At 51.4% G+C, this 17409-nt stretch overlaps 4 protein-coding genes across 4 annotated transcripts; 1 reads left to right on the forward strand and 3 right to left on the reverse strand.

Annotated features, from left to right (window-relative positions):
- Positions 1 to 47: 47 nt before the first annotated feature.
- VDAG_03342 (phosphate-repressible phosphate permease) lies at positions 48 to 1441 on the reverse strand (the record flags this gene model as incomplete). Its single annotated transcript, XM_009657207.1, has 2 exons — positions 48 to 1306; positions 1366 to 1441. The coding sequence occupies 2 exons, from the start codon at positions 1439 to 1441 to the stop codon at positions 48 to 50; spliced, it is 1335 nt and encodes a 444-aa protein (XP_009655502.1).
- A 6971-nt stretch (positions 1442 to 8412) lies between these two features.
- On the reverse strand, positions 8413 to 10299 carry VDAG_03343 (uncharacterized protein; the record flags this gene model as incomplete). Its single annotated transcript, XM_009657208.1, has 3 exons — positions 8413 to 8444; positions 8501 to 8552; positions 8605 to 10299. The coding sequence occupies 3 exons, from the start codon at positions 10297 to 10299 to the stop codon at positions 8413 to 8415; spliced, it is 1779 nt and encodes a 592-aa protein (XP_009655503.1).
- Positions 10300 to 11964: 1665 nt separating this feature from the next.
- VDAG_03344 (S-(hydroxymethyl)glutathione dehydrogenase) lies at positions 11965 to 13346 on the forward strand. Its single transcript, XM_009657209.1, has 4 exons — positions 11965 to 12139; positions 12189 to 12961; positions 13018 to 13069; positions 13122 to 13346. Exons 1-4 carry the CDS (start codon positions 12012 to 12014, stop codon positions 13222 to 13224), a joined length of 1056 nt encoding a protein of 351 aa, XP_009655504.1. The 5' UTR covers positions 11965 to 12011; the 3' UTR covers positions 13225 to 13346.
- A 939-nt stretch (positions 13347 to 14285) lies between these two features.
- On the reverse strand, positions 14286 to 15782 carry VDAG_03345 (succinate-semialdehyde dehydrogenase; the record flags this gene model as incomplete). The annotated part of the gene is made up of 1 exon (XM_009657210.1): positions 14286 to 15782. One exon carries the CDS (start codon positions 15780 to 15782, stop codon positions 14286 to 14288), a length of 1497 nt encoding a protein of 498 aa, XP_009655505.1.
- Positions 15783 to 17409: the final 1627 nt, after the last annotated feature.

Consider the following 17409-nt stretch of genomic DNA (forward strand, 5'->3'; position numbering starts at 1 on the left):
CTTGACCAGCGATGGCGTCGTCTACTTCTGTCTTCCATATAGCATCCTTAGTCGTAGATATAGTGGGCGTCGTTGGCACCGTGAGCAAACGAAGCGACGGAGGCGGTCATGATCTGCAGGAAAGAGTAGAGGTATTCGGCGCGGTTATCAAAGTGAGAGACGTGCGAGTGAATCTCGTCGAGATCGCCAGAGAGCATGTTCTTGCGGCGCTGCTGCTTGTGGATGTCCTGATCAACACCACGGAGGAAGACCCACTTGAGACGCCAGAAGAGGACGGGGCCGGAGCTCCACTTGCCCTCGGGCCGGGGACCGACAAGGCCAGCGGTGGGGCTCTTCTCGTCGGTGAGATGGTTCTCGCGTCTGTCGACGGGAGCGGAGGCGACACGACCCGAGTCAACGTCCGAGACATCGTTGCCGAGGACCTTGGTCTCGCCAGTGGGGTTGGCCTCTTCGTCGGCGCTGTGACCGCCACCGGCACGCAGGGCGTTGAGCTCCTCCCTGGTAAGGTGACCCTCGTAGTAATCCTTGATGCCACCGCGGAATCCCTCAGGCTGGACAGGAGGCTCAGGACGGCGGAGCAAGAGGGGCCCCATGGGAATGTGCCAGAAGCGAAGCTGCCAGTCGTCCTTGATGACAACGCGGTACAGCCAGGGGACGAAGAAAACGGCGACGAAGAGGGCGACAGCGGAGCCGACGCCGACGATAAGTCCGGCCTCCTCGGCACCATTGAAGCCGGTCTCGATCGATCCACCCTTCCAGATAAGAAGCATGGTGATAAGAGACGAGGTCATACCGAAGTAGAAGGGCACAGTAGCGAGACCCTTGATGACAGGGTTGTTGCGGATCATGACTGCGTACTTGGTTGCGAGGAAGATTATTGCGGCGAAGGCTCCCGACAGACCAGGGGCGATGATCCATGCAAGGAAAACCTGGATGACACCAGCGTTGATACCAGCATCGAAGTCGGCCCAAATGACGCCGTCAACGCCAACAGTAGCAACACCCATACCAATGATACCGCCCATGATAGTGTGGGTAGTCGAAACAGGGAGACCAATCTTGGTGCAGACTGTCAGGTAAAGAGAGGACGCAACGATGGCACAGACCATGCCGAGCATCAGCATAGCTGGGTTGTCGGCGAAGAGGTCGAGGTCGAGGACCTTAGTACGGATGGTATCGGCGACTCGCGCTCCGACACCGACGGCTCCAGCGAATTCTAGGACGGAGCCAAGGGCCATCGCCTGGATGTAGGTCACGGACCTCGAAGACACGGATGTGGCCCACGAGTTGGCGACATCATTGGCACCTGGAAAACAATCACACGTTAGAATAGCTTACTCAGGGAGTCACGAGAGCAGAACATACCAATGTTCCAGGCGTCTAGGAACGCAAAGATGAAGCCTGCAGCCAGCAGATAGTCATACTGGTGAAGCGGAGCCATGATTGGCAACTTTTGTTGGCTGAAATCAAGAAAGAAATGGTTCTCAGAGCCTTGTGGTAGGCAAGAGGCGAGACCAGGCTGAGGGTCGGTGTGATGACTTGACTTGAGGGAGAGCCTGAAACAGCTACAGATAGAGACGAGCCACAGGATATATATAAGGTTGAGTTGCATGGGAAGACATGCAAAGAAGCCAGCTCAGAACCATCATCTGCCTCCCTGAAAGTAACCTAAAAGACCGGGGTTCATGACGGCTCGGGGCTCGCCACGCTTGGCAGGCTACCATGGAGAGCGAGATGATCCAACAGTTTCCTCGATGAGCATCCCATCCGCAGTTTCTGCACCAACGACACCACCTTGCATCGCCCCGGTGTGGATGGGCAGAATATGGATCCTAGACGCCCTGCTTGCCAAGGACGGCCGACATGCGTCTTTCGAACATTTTCTGCGCTCTATTAGGTCCATTGAACGCCCACTGCTACCTGTGCGCATCGACAGAGGAGTACCAGAATACCAAAAGAGGTGCCGCAGCAGTCGAGTTGGGAAGTGGCATGTCAGTGCCAAGAACAGTTAGCTCCCACGTGCAGGTCTGCCTCGATGGGCTTCGACGAGAGGTAGAAATGGAGACACGCGGTAGGACAAGCATGTGGATCACAGATCAAGGTTTGGGGTGTCCAACGACAGACATGATGCAATGGTGCGAGGTGCCGGGGGATACAGCCTGGTGGTGAAGGTGGGAGAGCCAAGAGGACGTCTTACAGCGACTCATTGCTAGCAGCCAGCGCACATGCAACGGAGACTTTACTGGAAACGTAACCAGCAGGGCATATCCCTTACCTCCGCCCGTCTGGGTACAGTCGCTATACAGTCGTTGAAGTCAATATGGAATACTAAACGAGGTACAATTGCGCTCCCGCGCCAAGGCGCCAAGGCGCCAAATGGCGAGTATCATATGGATTCTCGGCATCAAATCAGAGAGCCGCAAGCTACCACGTGCATCCAAAAGCAGTCGTGTGTCGTAATGGACAGTTACCAGTCGGTCGCTTATTTCTCGTAGCATCCTTGCTGGCCTTGCCTCTATTCCCTTCATCGTGATGGTTCGTGGGGCGCTTGGCGCCAGAGCATACAAAATTGCCGCCAAGACCCGCGGGTTTGGGAGCCTAAAGCCCATTCCCATGTCACGAACCGGGGGGGCGACCACGCACGCCACGACCGGCTGCACCTTATCACACAACATCTTAATCTATTGGATGCGAAGGTTGATTCGCTAGTCCGATGGCTCATTGGTACGGATCGCGTGCCTCCTGGCTTGGACATCCAGCGCCCATCCCGTCGCTCGTCTTTTTATCCAAACTCCCGTCTCGCGGCTTGTAAGACGTCGTTTCAGCTGTCCTTACGGCTGTGTTCTACAAAATAAAACCTGCTGAGCTTCCTTGAAGCATGTGTTTCTCATATCTATTGCAGAAATCAGGCTGGCCGTACCGGTAAAACTGCGAAGGTGTGAAATACTCAACAAGCTGAAAGTGAGTTGTCTCATCATTAGACACACGATTGTCAACAAATTCCGTCTGATTGGGCAGCGTGCCCATACCTCGTGCCTGAAGCCTTCGAATAAAATCATGCAGACTGCTTCTGGAAGTTCATCGAGACCTTCCAGTCTGGGTCGTCCAGGGACACCTATACTCGACCATTAGGGGTTCTCACAGGCCCTGTGGCAACGGATTCTAGCGACTTGGGTATCTTGGCAAGACATGATTGGGGGTGATCTGAAGCAACTAACACGCTTGTCCTTCGGCCTTCGCCGATGCACACTTGAATACGACCTTGAACTTGTGCTCGGTAGGCCGCCTTGTTGGTCTAGCAGTAGCTGCCTTCGTATCCGGCCAGTACGTGATGCTTGAAATATCCTCACAGAGCTCCACGTGCGTCATTCTGCTATTTGTTACGGTCGGCCCCAAAGGGGCTTAGTGACAGCCCTCACATGGTCGTAAGTGCCATACGGCAGCTATCAATTAAGCTAAAAGGATAACGTACTCCACAAGCGAGTGGAACACACAAGCGAGTGAAACACTCCGTCGCGATTCCCCAACCACCTATCTTTCATCACCTTTCTACCCACAATTAAACATGGAGACTCCTTGCAAAGAAGCTCAATTGATTCTTGCTACCGAAGCTATCAAAAAAGATCCCAAGCTAAGCATTCGGAGCGCTGCGAAGATCTACAGCGTGAGCCATGTGACGCTAGGCCGACGACTGAAGGGAACTATCTCTCGACGCGACAGCCCTCCGAATTCGAGGACATTGACTTCCTTAGAGGAGCAGACAATTATTGAGAGTATTCTGGACCTGGATTCGCGATCATTTCCTCCCCGGCTTCGTGACGTGGAAGATATGGCCAATAGGCTGCTCGCCGACCGAGGCGCGCCACACGTCGGAGTCAACTGGGCTTCAAACTTCGTCAAGCGACAACCACAGCTAAAGACGCGTTTCTTTCGCAGATACGACTATAAGAGGGCCCAATGTGAAGATCCAGACGCGATAAACGCGTGGTTTCGCCTTGTACGGAATGTGGTTGCGAAGTACGGCATTGCGGCCGCAGATATTTACAACTTCGATGAGACCGGCTTTATGATGGGCGTTATCTCAACAGGAATGGTCGTCACAAGCTCGGAAAGGCGCTCAAATACGAAGCTCATACAACCTGGAAATCGACAATGGGTCACAGTGATCCAGGGGGTTAATTCCCAAGGCTGGTGCGTCCCGCCGTTTATCGTGGTCGCAGGCAAATATCACCTCTCGAGCTGGTACGAAGAAACATCCCTACCAAAGGATTGGGTTATCGCCACGACTGAAAACGGATGGACTACCAATAGAACAGGACTGGAATGGATTCGGCACTTCGATAAGTACACCAGGCCTCGCACAACAGGCACACATCGACTCCTCATTCTAGATGGACATGAAAGTCACCACTCGATCGAATTCGACGCCTACTGCAAGGAAAACAACATTATCGCGCTCTGTATGCCGCCTCATTCATCTCATTTACTCCAGCCTCTCGATATTGGCTGCTTTGGCCCGCTTAAGCAGGCGTACGGTCGGCAAATCGAGAAGAAGATGCGGGCGGGTATAAGCCATATCACCAAGGAAGACTTCTTCCCTGCGTTTCTTACAGCATCCCAAGAGGTAATGACGGAGAAGAACATCCAAGGGGCCTTTAGGGGAGCTGGACTCGTTCCTCATAACCCGGAAGCAGTCCTTTCGAAGCTGGATGTGAAGTTACATACCCCAACGCCTCCAGGGAGCAGTGGAGGGATACCCGAACCTTGGGTCTCGAGGACGCCCAACAATCCGATTGAGACGACTTCGCAGTCTGAGTACATCAAAAATCGGATTGCCCGTCATCAAGATAGCTCACCAACGTCTATTCTCGGCGCCGTTGACCACTTAGCAAAGGGAACGCGGAGTATCATGCATAAACTCACCCTCGTACAGTCCGAGGTCCAGCTCATACGAGGGGAGCTAGAGACCCTAAGCAAGCGTCGCAGAGCGAAGAAAAAGCGTCTCAGGCAAGGGGGAAGCATGTCTATAGCCGAAGCAGAGGACATTCAAGCCCAGAATGAGGTAGACGTCCAGATGAAGCAGGAAACGCAGCTGAGTAGGGGTCGTAAGCAGGGTATAGAATTGGCCCCTCGACGCTGTGGAACATGCGGCAAGGCAGGACATAACTCAAGGACCTGTCAGATCATTGTAGCTATATCAGATGATGATAACACCGATTGATTTAGTTAATTCAAGTCGTCGTGGTTGAGATATCTGGGGTTTTATTTGTGCGGTCGTGGTTGAGTGTTTCACTCGCTTGTGTGTTCCACTCGCTTGTGGAGTACGTTACATGTTGAATCAACGTCGTTAATTCAACTGGGCTGCATCCATAGAGGTATAGGCACAGCCTTTACTATACCACGAGTATAACCCGTAAGACTATTCCTGTTGTTTCATGATGCCGGCGATTCATCGGATGGTTGTTTTTGACGACAAAGCTTTTGGTCGACCTTTGGCAAGATGTTACTGTTAGAGCGTCGTTCAGAGCAAAGTTAAGAGGTCTTCGTTAAGTAGTCTGCAGGCAATGAATATAGGTTGGGGGTGGGAATATATCTGAATTCTGGCCCTCCGTAGTTCCGTATATATATTCTTGGAACCCCTAGCCTACTAATTAACCCCCTACTTAGTAGCTTTATAGTGCTGCCTAATATAATCCTCCCCTATAGGACTCCTAGTGCCTAGGAACTAAAAGGGATATCTTTACTCTATTATAGTTCTAATTAGTCTATTATATCTATAGTATAGTACTATATACTAAATCTATTCCCTCTTTAATTAAGTAATTAATCTAGTATTATAAATACTCTTAAACTAGAAGGTATTCCTATTTTATTAATTCGAGGGCTCTATTATGAAATAAATTCTAAGTTTCTTCTATAGCTAGGACCTTTAAGGTCTTCTCCACGAGTCTAACTTATGTCCATTCCCTCGATCAGCCACTCATCATTAGCCACTCCACGCCACACTTCCTTGCCCTGCCCGGTTTCAACGCTTGACGCCCTCCGTAAAGATACCGTTCTGGGTGCGGCATAGCGACCCTCGCCTCCAATCAGAGTAACTCTATGCATTCCACAAAGAACTCTAGTTTTGTTAACCATTACGGTGATAGATACCTGGCAGCATGATGCAGACAATAAAGATCAGCTCGGCTACCTCATTTTCTATCCTCGGCTTATACTCGGAGTCACTGAGAGATCGGCCCCACCCCTTCCCTGCCTGCTAAGATACACGTTAAACAGGTTACGAGAGCCGGCATCGCATAGCCTGCCGACTCGCGATAGCATGGTGATAATAAGAGTGTTGGCTATCAGTGGAAATCCTTTCGTGAGACGTTGTTGTCCGCGCTATTCGAGGCAACGCCCTCAACCAATGTGTATAGAGCATGGGAAGCTGTTGGTCACTGGTCACTTTGGGAGAAGATGGTGCTCGGACCACCTCTCTGAACCAATTCTGTTGCGAGGACAGACTCAACCCCTTCTTCTCTCGGCTGCAACTTTCATTGCCATCAGAGCCCACCTTTTACCCACCTGGGCAATCAAGAAATGGCTACCTAACATTCGTTTGACCTCTCATAAACATGCCACCTACCACATCTAATGATGATCACAATCTGGTGTACGAGATGATGTCGAAAGAAGCGAACACCCTCCGGAATATCTTCACTGAGATGAATGAACCCACGATCGAGCTGCTCAGTGGCCCAGTCACATACGGGACTGCCATCAAGAACGACAACAACCTGGTCCACGAAGCCGAGTACGTTGCGTCGACTGCGTCGTTTAATACGCAACTATGGGAAGAGCGATACACGATTGAGCATCTCACCAGACATCACTTGGGCCTAGATGAACAAGATGGTATGCGCCGTGGCCCCAACCAGTCAATGGATTCGAGGCAGCTTCAATGTATGCATACCTATCGAGGTGCAATCGCCCAACGCGTGTCGCAAGCTTCTCCTGCGTTGCGCCATGCCATACAAGCTCGGCGGAACCAAAAACCCTGGCAGTATCGATGAGAAGATGAGTTGCGAGGTCGGGACTTATGCTTGGATACAGGACAGATGTCCGGATATCCGTATCCCTTATCTGTACGGCTTCGGTTTCTTTGATCATCGTCAAGTATGTACATGAGATTCCCGCCATTTTCACTTTTCTTAAGCCATGGTGCTCCTACTAACGGCGACAGTTTACGCATGAAGCGTCCCGCTCATGGTATATTCGCGTCATGCGTTGGGCACGACGCCAATTGCATAGCCTTCTCGCGAACCCTAACCTCCTTTCGCTCTATACAAGCCACCCTTCCAACCACCACCTACCTACGGCGTACATGTTACTTGAACATGTCGGTTCGGATACCAGTCAGATGCTTTCAAACACTTTTCATCAGCAAAGGGGGGACCTAGACCGAAGACGACGGCTATTCAGAGGTATAGCAAGAATCATACTCTCGCTAGCAGGTATCCCTCAACCTCGGATCGGTGCATTTCGATTCCACAACGACAGTTCAATCACATTAACAAATCGACCCCCCCACTGCGCTATTATGATACTCGAAAACGACGGCACACCCAGGACGATGTCGATAAACGAGACATACTCTTGCACCGAGCCCTTTGTAGCAGATATGCTTGCTTTCCACGATAGACGCTTTCTCAGCCACCCAAACGCAATCTACGACGACAAAGATTGCCGTGGTGAAATGGCTGCGAAAGTAATGCTCCGTGCCCTTCCCCATCAATATATCCGGCAGAGTGACCGAAACGGGCCGTTCTTCCTCCAGCTTAGCGACCTTCATCCCAGCAATATTTTTGTCGATGATCAGTGGAATATTACTTGTCTCATAGACCTGGAGTGGGTATGCGCTCTACCTAGAGAGATGTTGGCTGCGCCCCACTGGCTGACAGGCCGTGCTATCGACGGCGTGCGGAAGGGCTTATCAGAGTTCAGTGCCGTTCATGCAGAGTTCCTGGAGGCTTTCGAGGATGAAGAGAGAACTGCGAACGCTGGAAAAAGTACCTCGCTGACCTCTAGTATCCGCGAAAGTTGGGAGTCTGGAGGTGTATGGTTCTGGCACAGCATCATGTCCACAAATGCAATGTATCCCCTTTTTACTTATCATATCCGTCCTAGGTTTTTATCGGAGCGTCTTCTATTTAGGGAGGAAGGGCTACTATCTAAGTTTTGGTCAGAAGATGCTGAAAAGGTTGTAGAGAGTAAGGTGCAAGAGCATGAGTGGTATAAAGGGGAACTCACAAGGCTGGTTAATATTACTTAGAGCCGGCAGAGAGGCCTCTGCAGCTGGAAGACACGTCTTATGAGTAGGTAATAGATACTAGAGAACATTCATTTTGCTATTTGACTACTGCTGTCATTCTAGTTGCCCATACCCCTTATTCTGGCGTGAGCTGAACATTTTAGAAGTCCCTAAGCCACAAATCTTCAAACCACGTTTCGTACTAACAGCTGCTTTCAGGGTTTGGTCGAATGTCGATGATGATCAGATAAAGAACACCCTAAATCTAGGATTAGTTTGAATCAATAGAAAGGTTCATTGCTGCCGCGTACCTTTTGAAAAAGACTTTTGAATCCATTGCCAGAATATTTACTGCCGCTCTCCTTTGCCCTCTTTTTCTCCAGCTCCAGCTCCTTCTTAAGCTGCTTCTTCCTCTGCTTCTCTTCTTTCTTGAGCTTCTTGTTTCGGTCTTTTTCAGTCTCTTCCCCCGGCTCAGTTGTGGTTGCCATTCTCGTCTCCCGTTCGTCTCCAGATCCAGACTTTTGCCGTTCCCCGTCCGAATCCTGACTCGCTTGAATGAGGACAGGTTCTGCAGCCGTTACCCGTCCCCTTGTAGACCATTTGCCAGCGGTCACAAACGCAACGATGTCCCCACTTGAAGCTGGGTGATTTGGGTCTGCGTATCGAGACTTGAACTCTGGTTTCGGCATTGATGCAGCAACATTGAACCCGGGATTATTTTGCATCCACTTGGCCTGCGCGCGCCTGTCAGAGAAGTTGTCGGCCCAAACTTCTCCACGATCGAATCCGCCCTTCGGCTTTCCGTCAGGCTTGGTGCACATGACAGCTTTTGTTTCGTCGGCCGAGGGAAAGATCAGTGGTGCGGGCTCGGGCCAATTGAATGCCCCCCGGCAAGGCTTCATACGCTCCTGGATTTGCTGCTGGAGTTTGTTCACCATATCGTCTCTTGAGGACTTCTGCAGCATGGCCTTCCTGGTTTGTTGTATGAAGTCCGTCTCCGTAGGCGCCTCGAACGTCTGGCCTTCGAAGTCAACAGCTGTCACCAGCTTCTCCTGGCTCTCTGCGTCGGATCTCCAGGTGGCGCAAAAGCATGCAAGGCCTCGCGGCATGAAGAAACCAGCGTTGATGCGATCAAGGAACCGAGACGACCGGTTGCGACTGTCGGCCTCGAGTAGAGCGTATGTGCCCACGTCCACAGCCAACCCAATGAGTAGGGAAAATGGATCAGGCGCAGCCTCGCCTGCAAAGCCAGCGAGGTTGATGACATTCAGATATGGGTTTGGCTCAAGCGATTTGTTGAATGTGTCAACAAAGTCGAGAAATGTCGCTTGATCAATGCCTGCGGTGTTGAGGACTGGTGCGTACGCTCTCACGAACCCACGCGCTCTGTTTTTGGGACGTCTCTGCGGCAACACCACTGCGGACGCCATTCTCTCGTGCGTAGTATTGCCGCCCTCATATGGATGTCGCTTGAGAAATGCGATCGCTAGATCGGTTGACTCCTTCGTGGATGGGCCGGCGTCTTCCTCATTTTGTACCGTTTCATTGACTGTCGGCTGGCTCGCAGGCTGACTCCTGTCGGCCAACGTAACCTCGCTCTTGAAATGAGCTGCGTTTTGCGTCGTTTGTGATCCTTCATCCCTCCGCCAGATACTCTCATTCGAATCCAGCGTTGATGACGTAGGCCCTGGCAACGCGGGCGCGCCACCATCGCGGAGGCATGAGACGTCTGCTTCCATCTCCGGTGATTTGATTGTGGATGGGCTCACTTGACTGTTTGAAGTGACTGTCTTTTGAAGCTTCTTGTCCTTTCGATATTGGATTGCTTCTGATGTGAAGCCGACGACAGCTGCGGCTACACGTACAAGACCGTCCACAGGATCGTCCCTATCGCCAAGGGGCTTGTCTGCCTTCTTCTTCGAACTACTTCCCGTGATGTCTTTTGCAGCCTTCTTGGCCGCATTGAGGGCGTACTTTTTACCCTCATCTACCAGAATAGAAGCCATGATGCTCAGCCTGTAGTGTTGTGTCCGAGGAAAGGTGTGCCAATGCGATACACGAACTGAGCAGCGTGGATAAAAGTTCGAACCAGGTGCAAGATTACAATGGCAGACGAATCTAATATAGAGAGGGCGTCAATAAATACCAGATCCAAGGCAGACCATCAAAGACATTTTGAACAACAAATCACCGACCCAAAACGGCTTCAAGAATCGAGGGCGGGCGAGCGGTGCATCGGTGCCGATTGCTGGGCCTTGAAAGCGGAGTCCGCAGGTCGCGAAGCCCGATGGTCCACGGATTGGACGAGGACTCTGTGTGACACCTTTGGTGACATGATCAGCAAAGCCAAGATACAGCGTAATCCTGCATCTCGACAGCACAGCCCCACCCCTGGCGAAGAGGTCGAAATAGAGGCAATGCAGTGCGGTGTGGCGACAATTGGAGGGCACAACTGACAGGCTGCTCGGCAGGGCTGAATTCACATCCCGGCACTGCGGCGACTGACCCCGCTACCGAACTACAGTGTTCGAGGTTCGGGGCCGCAATCATCCTAGAGGCCAACACCGTCTGGTCACAGAACGCAACACGAATTCGCACCGACGGACGCTGGGAAATTTTGATTAGAAGCATTAAAGACTTGCCAGCCATCATTACGTTCTGATCTAGGATCCATATCATCGTTAACATCGACTGGTACAGCTATCGACAGCGCCCGGCTTAATTTGCCAAGCTTTGGGCAATCAACGAGGATGGAAACTTTCCACTCGAGGGTGTTTCGTTGCCCTAACCTAGGCCATAATTACCTAGTCACACAGGTGCTTGATCATTGCTCACTGACAAGTATATGACTACTAGCCAAAAACAATGCCGAGCCTACCAGCTGTTTTCCCTGCCTCCATTGTATCAATCATGCTTTGGATGTCATTGATGTCGTGGTAAACCTGTCAGGTGGCCCTGCGAAGCTACTAAGCAGGGGGGTCGGTCAGGGGCTCAGGGTTACGAGAGTGCGTATATAAGGAGCTGCGCAGGGCCCTCCAAGCTGCGGAGGGCCAGAATTCAGATGTATTCCGACCCCCTACCTCTGTTCTGTTGCCTACGGACCACGTGTGGAAGACCTCTTCACTCTGCTCCTAACCACGCATTGACAAAACGGCTCACACAAATGTCTGCATGTACCTCCTGGCCCTTTGCTAAATTCATTTCTTTACTTTGTTGACATGACTACTCAATTGGACGACACTCCACACGCCAACACAACGCGATAAATGTCATAGCGCGATGAGCATAGCCTGTCATGCAGTGTATTACAGCGCAATTGAAAATCACGATGCGTGGGTGGCTAAATTGTTATGATGCCCCGAGAGTGAAAGCATTGCCTTCGTTGAGTGAATACAAGATAGCAGCTTCATGTTCATTCGTTCATAGGAAATGATTTCCGGTTCGACCGGCTTTGCTCCGGACCTCTGCTGCAATGCTGGGCCGCATATCGATCGGCCGAGGCTATCACCCGCCCCGGCGGAAAGGGTGCGCGTGGCTTGTGCCCGCGGCTGTCCAGAAGAGGTATCGGTCGCGAAGCGTCTGGATGTGCGGGGTCGTCTAGTCGTGCGCCGAGGCTTTGAGTAGATAAGACAAGGGTGGGTGGCAGCCCATTTGCCACGCTTGTTCATTGTGCTACCTTCCAACAAAGTTCGTCCACAAGCGAAGCGCCTCATAAAATATGGCAGAAATGAAGTGCGTCGTCTTCGATGGACCGAAGCAAATATCAGTACAGAATAGACCAGTCCCCACGATCAAGGATGCAAAAGACATCATCGTAAAGGTCCGGTACACGGCTCTGTGTGGCAGGTATGATGCACGGCACCATGGCAAGATTATAACCTGACGGCAATGACAGCGAGCTTCATGTCTTCCGAGGTCATCAACCATCTGCACCAGGGTTCATCATGGGCCATGAGTTCTCTGGAACGGTACATGAGGTTGGTTCGGACGTGAAGAACCTCAAGGTCGGCGACAAAATTGTCAGCCCCTTCACCGTCAGCTGCGGAGAGTGCTTTTATTGCTCCCGCGGTTTTTCGTCCCGTTGCAAGGAGTGTCTCCTTTTTGGCTGCCCCCTGCTTGACGGCGCGCAGGCTGAGTATGTGAGGGTCCCCTGGGCGGACTCAACGGTTGTCAAAGCTCCCCCCGGTATCGACGAACTCAAACTTTGCCTCATGGCCGACATCTTTCCCACAGGATTTTTTGCTGCCGAGAACGCATTAGCGTCGCAGAGCTTTGCCGAGGAGGCCGTGGTTGTCTTGATAGGCTGCGGTCCGGTTGGTCTCTGCGCCCTCATTGCGGCCTTGGAGTATAAGCCCAAGGCCCTGCTCGCAGTCGATGGTGTGCCTTCGCGACTGGACAAAGCGAAGGAACTTGGAGCCGAGCCTTGGAATTACCTGACCCAGGCAGAAGAGCTCGGAGCAAGGGTCAAGGAACTTACCGAAGGTCGGGGTGCGGACATCGTCATCGAGGTGGTAGGCCACAGCTCTGCGTTGGATACAGGCTTCAAGCTTCTAAGGCCTTGGGGGACAATTTCAAGCGTGGGTGTCCACAATGGAGAGATCCCATGGACTGGAAACCAAGCATATGGCAAGAACCTTACCGTGAAGATGGGCAGATGTCCGGTTCGAAGCAAGTCAACCCCGCAAGATGGCTGTTTTCAGGCAGCTAACCCAGGATTTCTACAGGCATGTTCCCTCGCGCACTAGCTCTGCTCGAAAAGAAGCAACCACTTCTGGAGTAAGCATGACACTGATCATTTTCTATTGACCAGTCAACTAACGGCTCGCAGCTTCATGACAGATACTGTCATGCCTCTCAGCGATGCCGTCAAAGGGTACGAGATCTTCGATAGCATGAAATCGCTGAAGGTCATATTTGATGCCGAGAAATGATGAGACAGGTGGAATAAAAGCCCCAGCAAACTACTTCTAGTCTTATGGCCATGAACGCAGTTGTTGTGTAGTGAACCTCTATGGCAGCCTAATGTTATTTCGGACTTGCGTCCAAGACATCTAAAGGTTTGACAAGTTTGCCATTGCGATAAGTCCCATCCACCAAGTGCTTTCGTTTTCGATCTCCTGCGGCAACTCGTCCAGACCCCCCCTCCTCTAAGCTTTTTTCCCCAATCGGTCTGTCTCCATCCGTTTCAGAGTGCCGGCTAGGAAAAGAGGCCGGACTTTGCTTGCAATCGGATCATGCGCAACAAGTACAAGTACATCCTCACTCGCGTCCAGACTCTTCAGCTTATCTGTACTTACACCTGCCGCTGGCGGATCCACATACCACGAGTCTTCCCCGGCACACATTTCGTAGTACGAAGTGGTTTTATAGCTGTGCGCCTTTGGGTGACAGCCTGTCAGGCGACCCTGCGGAGCTGCCAATATGGGGTTCGGTTAGGGGCTAAGGGCTACGGGAAATGTATATATGTAGACTACGGAGGGCTAGAACTTAGACACATTCTAACTCCCTACTTGTTATCTATTACCCACGGACTATACATAGAAGACCGCTTCACTCTGCTCTAAACCACCCTCTGATGGAGCCCGTGAATATAGCTGAAGGATACTCTTGGCCTGGGTTGTTATCGCGACTCAAGTCGCTGGAATTGATTGATGAAGGCATCGGGAGGTAGGGTGTTGGTCTGAACGAGCCACCAAAGTACCTTGGAGCCAAATATGCGGAGATTCTTGACCATTTTTGGAACGTGGAACAATATGGATACGTGAAACATTTAGAATCAGTTGTCCAGAGTATGATACAATTTGTTGCCGGGTATTTATTATCTCCATGCTGCCTCAAGTTATTGTAAGTTTCGGGGAGTTTCTGAAGTCGTGACTCGCATCATGTAACTCGATCAAACACCCAATCAATATTTTATAGTAACAAATGTCCCTTATTGGGAGACTGACACGCGTAGTGTTCTTCATTGAATGTTTCGTTTCGTTATGCATGTCTAGCTCATGTCTCCCAAAGTTATGTTCTTCATCACCTGGAACTCAGCAAGGCCATACTTGCTGCCCTCACGACCCAGACCAGACTCCTTGACACCACCAAAAGGCGCCTCTGCAGCACTGATCTTCCCAGTGTTGACCCCCACCATACCAACCTCAAGCTGAGTAGCTGCAGCCCAAATCGTCTTCAAGTTGTTGGAGAAGAAGTAGCCCGCCAAGCCAAACTCTGTGTCGTTGGCAAGCTCAATGACCTCTTCCAGCGTGTCGAAGGCAAAGACAGGTGCCAAGGGCCCAAAAGTTTCATCGCGAGCAACTGCCATCGTGGCAGTGACGCCAGTGAGCAACGCTGGCTCGATGAAGTTGCTCCCAAGGCCGAGATCTTCTCTTGTCTGACCGCCCCAGATCAGCTTGGCGCCCTTCGACACGGCGTCTTCGATGTGACTTTTGACCTTGTCAACCGCAGCGCGATTGATGAGTGGACCGTGTGTCACTGTCGGATCCATGCCGGATCCAACCTTGAACGACTTCATACGCTCAAGAAGTGCGTCGATGAACGCATCGTGTATACCCTTCTGCACATAAAGACGATTTGCGCATGCACAAGTCTGACCAGAGCAGCGAAACTTGCACGCCAAGACACCGTCCACAGCCTTGGATATGTCTGCATCATCGAAGACAATGTAGGGGGCATTGCCTCCGAGTTCCATCGATACCTTCTTCATTGTACCAGCAGCCTCTTTGGTGATGAGCTTGCCGACACCCGTAGACCCAGTGAAGCTGACCTTCTTGATGATGGGGTTGGTGTACAGCTCAGCAACCGCTGATCTATCGCGCGTTGGCACGACCTGGATGACATTGGGGGGGAATCCAGCTTCCACCGCCAAGTGTGCGAGAGCTAGAGCGCAGAGTGGAGTCTCGCTCGGAGGCTTGATGACACATGTGCAGCCGGCAGCGAGTGCTGGGCCGAGCTTTCTCGTGATCATGGCAATCGGGAAGTTCCAGGGAGCAATGATGGCACAGACGCCGATCGGCTGTCGGATAACGAAGTTGGTGCTGCCCGCATGCTGAGATGGAATGATATCACCATAATTCCGGATCGCCTCCTCCGCAAACCAGGTGATGAAGCTCGCGCCGTACTCGACCTCGCCTTGAGCTTCCGCGAGCGTTTTGCCGTTCTCCAATGTGAGTATGACAGCAAGGTCTTTAGCGTGTTGTCGAATAAGTGCTGCGTACTTGTGGAGCAATTTGGATCGATCGTGCTCCTTGGTGTGTCTAAAGTCTTTGAATGCAGCATTGGCGTGATTGATGGCGCGTTCGAAATCGCCCTTTGTCATGTTGGCGATGTTGGCGATGACGCCGTCTGTGACCGGATCGTACACAGCAAATGTTTCGGATCCTGTGACCCATTCTCCGCCGATGAAGGCATCTTCTCGTATCAGAGAATGATCGCTAATAGCTGATTTCAGTGTCGTCGGGTGAAGTTGAGCGGCGCCACCCATTTTGATTCAGGAGAGACTGATTGCTGCTTGATGAAACTTGGACAGGTTTTTAATATGTAGCGCAGCGTAGCGGATCGGGGAGGTCTAATATACCAAAAGCATTCATTCGGGGAGATCGTGATATGAGCTCAGCGCATCAAACCCCCCATAATCGCTTTATAGTGTTGGATGTGAAGCCGGAACCGTGTCAACGACACTTCCGGTCCCGGCTAGCAACCCGGTGGATAGCCGGTCATCGCCCGCCGCCGGCTATGCCACCAGCGCCGGCATCACATTTCAGGTTAACCGGCAATTCATTTCCGACCGGGATTAATCCACTCTGGGGTAGGCTGACTGCCACACTAAGCAAAGCCTCATGTTCCACAATCAACCCTCAAAGTCCCGTACGTAGAAAGTGCCATCTGCCGTGAATTGCCGGTTCCGTGGGTGAATCACCGTTGCCAGTTGTATTGATGGATGCTATCTAGCCTGTCTGCCTTGAAACAACGGCAAGCTGGACGTGGTTGCATTGATACTTCTAATTCAGCGGACATCATGGCCGGCCAGTCGCACGTGCCAGAACGCGTGGTCACATTGCAATAATGACGATAGTAATGATTAAAAGTCGAGGGATAAAAGGCTGAGTAGAGTGTGTGTCAATCAGGCTTCTCGCTTCGCCATTCCCCAAGGATTGGTATCGTTGCCGATCAGATAGCATGATTGAGTTTGGAAAGCTATGCAACTTATTTGACATCTACAATAAAGCACCAAAACCTAGACCTCTATCCCTCAATTTGCCTGATGAGAGACAGTAGTGGCTGAGGCAGGGACTCCATGCTTGCGATGCCTTGCCATGCATGTCGGTATAGTTCGAAGGGCAGACGGTAAGCAATTGTACGCATAGCACAATCCAGTCCACATATCAGCGTCTGTGTTCTTGCCGCTCACGTTTAATGTATCATGTGGATCAGGTGAACTGCCAGGATGCTTTTGTAGTACAAGTATTACTTCCGATGAAGGCGTATAACCTCCGAGGGTACTCAACATAAGGTAGCTTGGCCCAGTGTCCTCAGCGAGTATATACTGGTAGGAAGGTCATTTCATGTCACGATTAGATCTCAATTGACCAATATACTGATGCTGGCCTCTCAATCGACAAGGAACCACACCTAGCCTGAGTGGATTCTCCTGCGATCGGTCATTTCAATGCGCCCACTAGGCTGCGTAATCGAGCCATCCATCTCTCTGAATGGTCCGATTAGAGTACCAAGGTAACAAAGAAGTTCAGTCAAGAAAAGCTCCTTGCAACCCATCAGCATGGTTTCGCCAGCTTATGACTTCCTAGGAACCTTTTGCACGGGGTAATTTATTGCTAGCTCCAAAAGGCTCTATCATGGGCATCAAATTAACATCCTGCAACTCCGACAGCACGTAATATGCCGCGGACATCAAACAATTTATCAAAATGGAGATTTGATGCCGGCTAAAGCGACATCGGCCTCGACCGGCCGGTGCGCAGTGACAAGCCCAGACATTTGGATGAGCAAGATTTCTCTGTAGCTCTCATAGGGACCTACAATGAAAGCTCGGCGCCGCCTTGGCTGGTAAAATGACGTCGATGACATGCTGGCTTTCACTACTTGGGTCC

The sequence above is a fragment of the Verticillium dahliae genome, genomic scaffold (assembly GCF_000150675.1).
Source record: "Verticillium dahliae VdLs.17 supercont1.5 genomic scaffold, whole genome shotgun sequence".
Classification (NCBI taxonomy): Eukaryota; Fungi; Ascomycota; class Sordariomycetes; order Glomerellales; family Plectosphaerellaceae; genus Verticillium; species Verticillium dahliae.

Excerpts from the sequence above, each read along its gene's own strand:
- VDAG_03344 (XM_009657209.1), top strand. The coding sequence starts at position 12,012 with ATGGCAGAAATGAAGTGCGTCGTCTTCGATGGACCGAAGCAAATATCA. Across the intron at positions 12,140-12,188 it reads TACACGGCTCTGTGTGGCAG|CGAGCTTCATGTCTTCCGAG; the intron begins GTATGATGCACG and ends CGGCAATGACAG. Across the intron at positions 13,070-13,121 it reads AAGAAGCAACCACTTCTGGA|CTTCATGACAGATACTGTCA; the intron begins GTAAGCATGACA and ends AACGGCTCGCAG.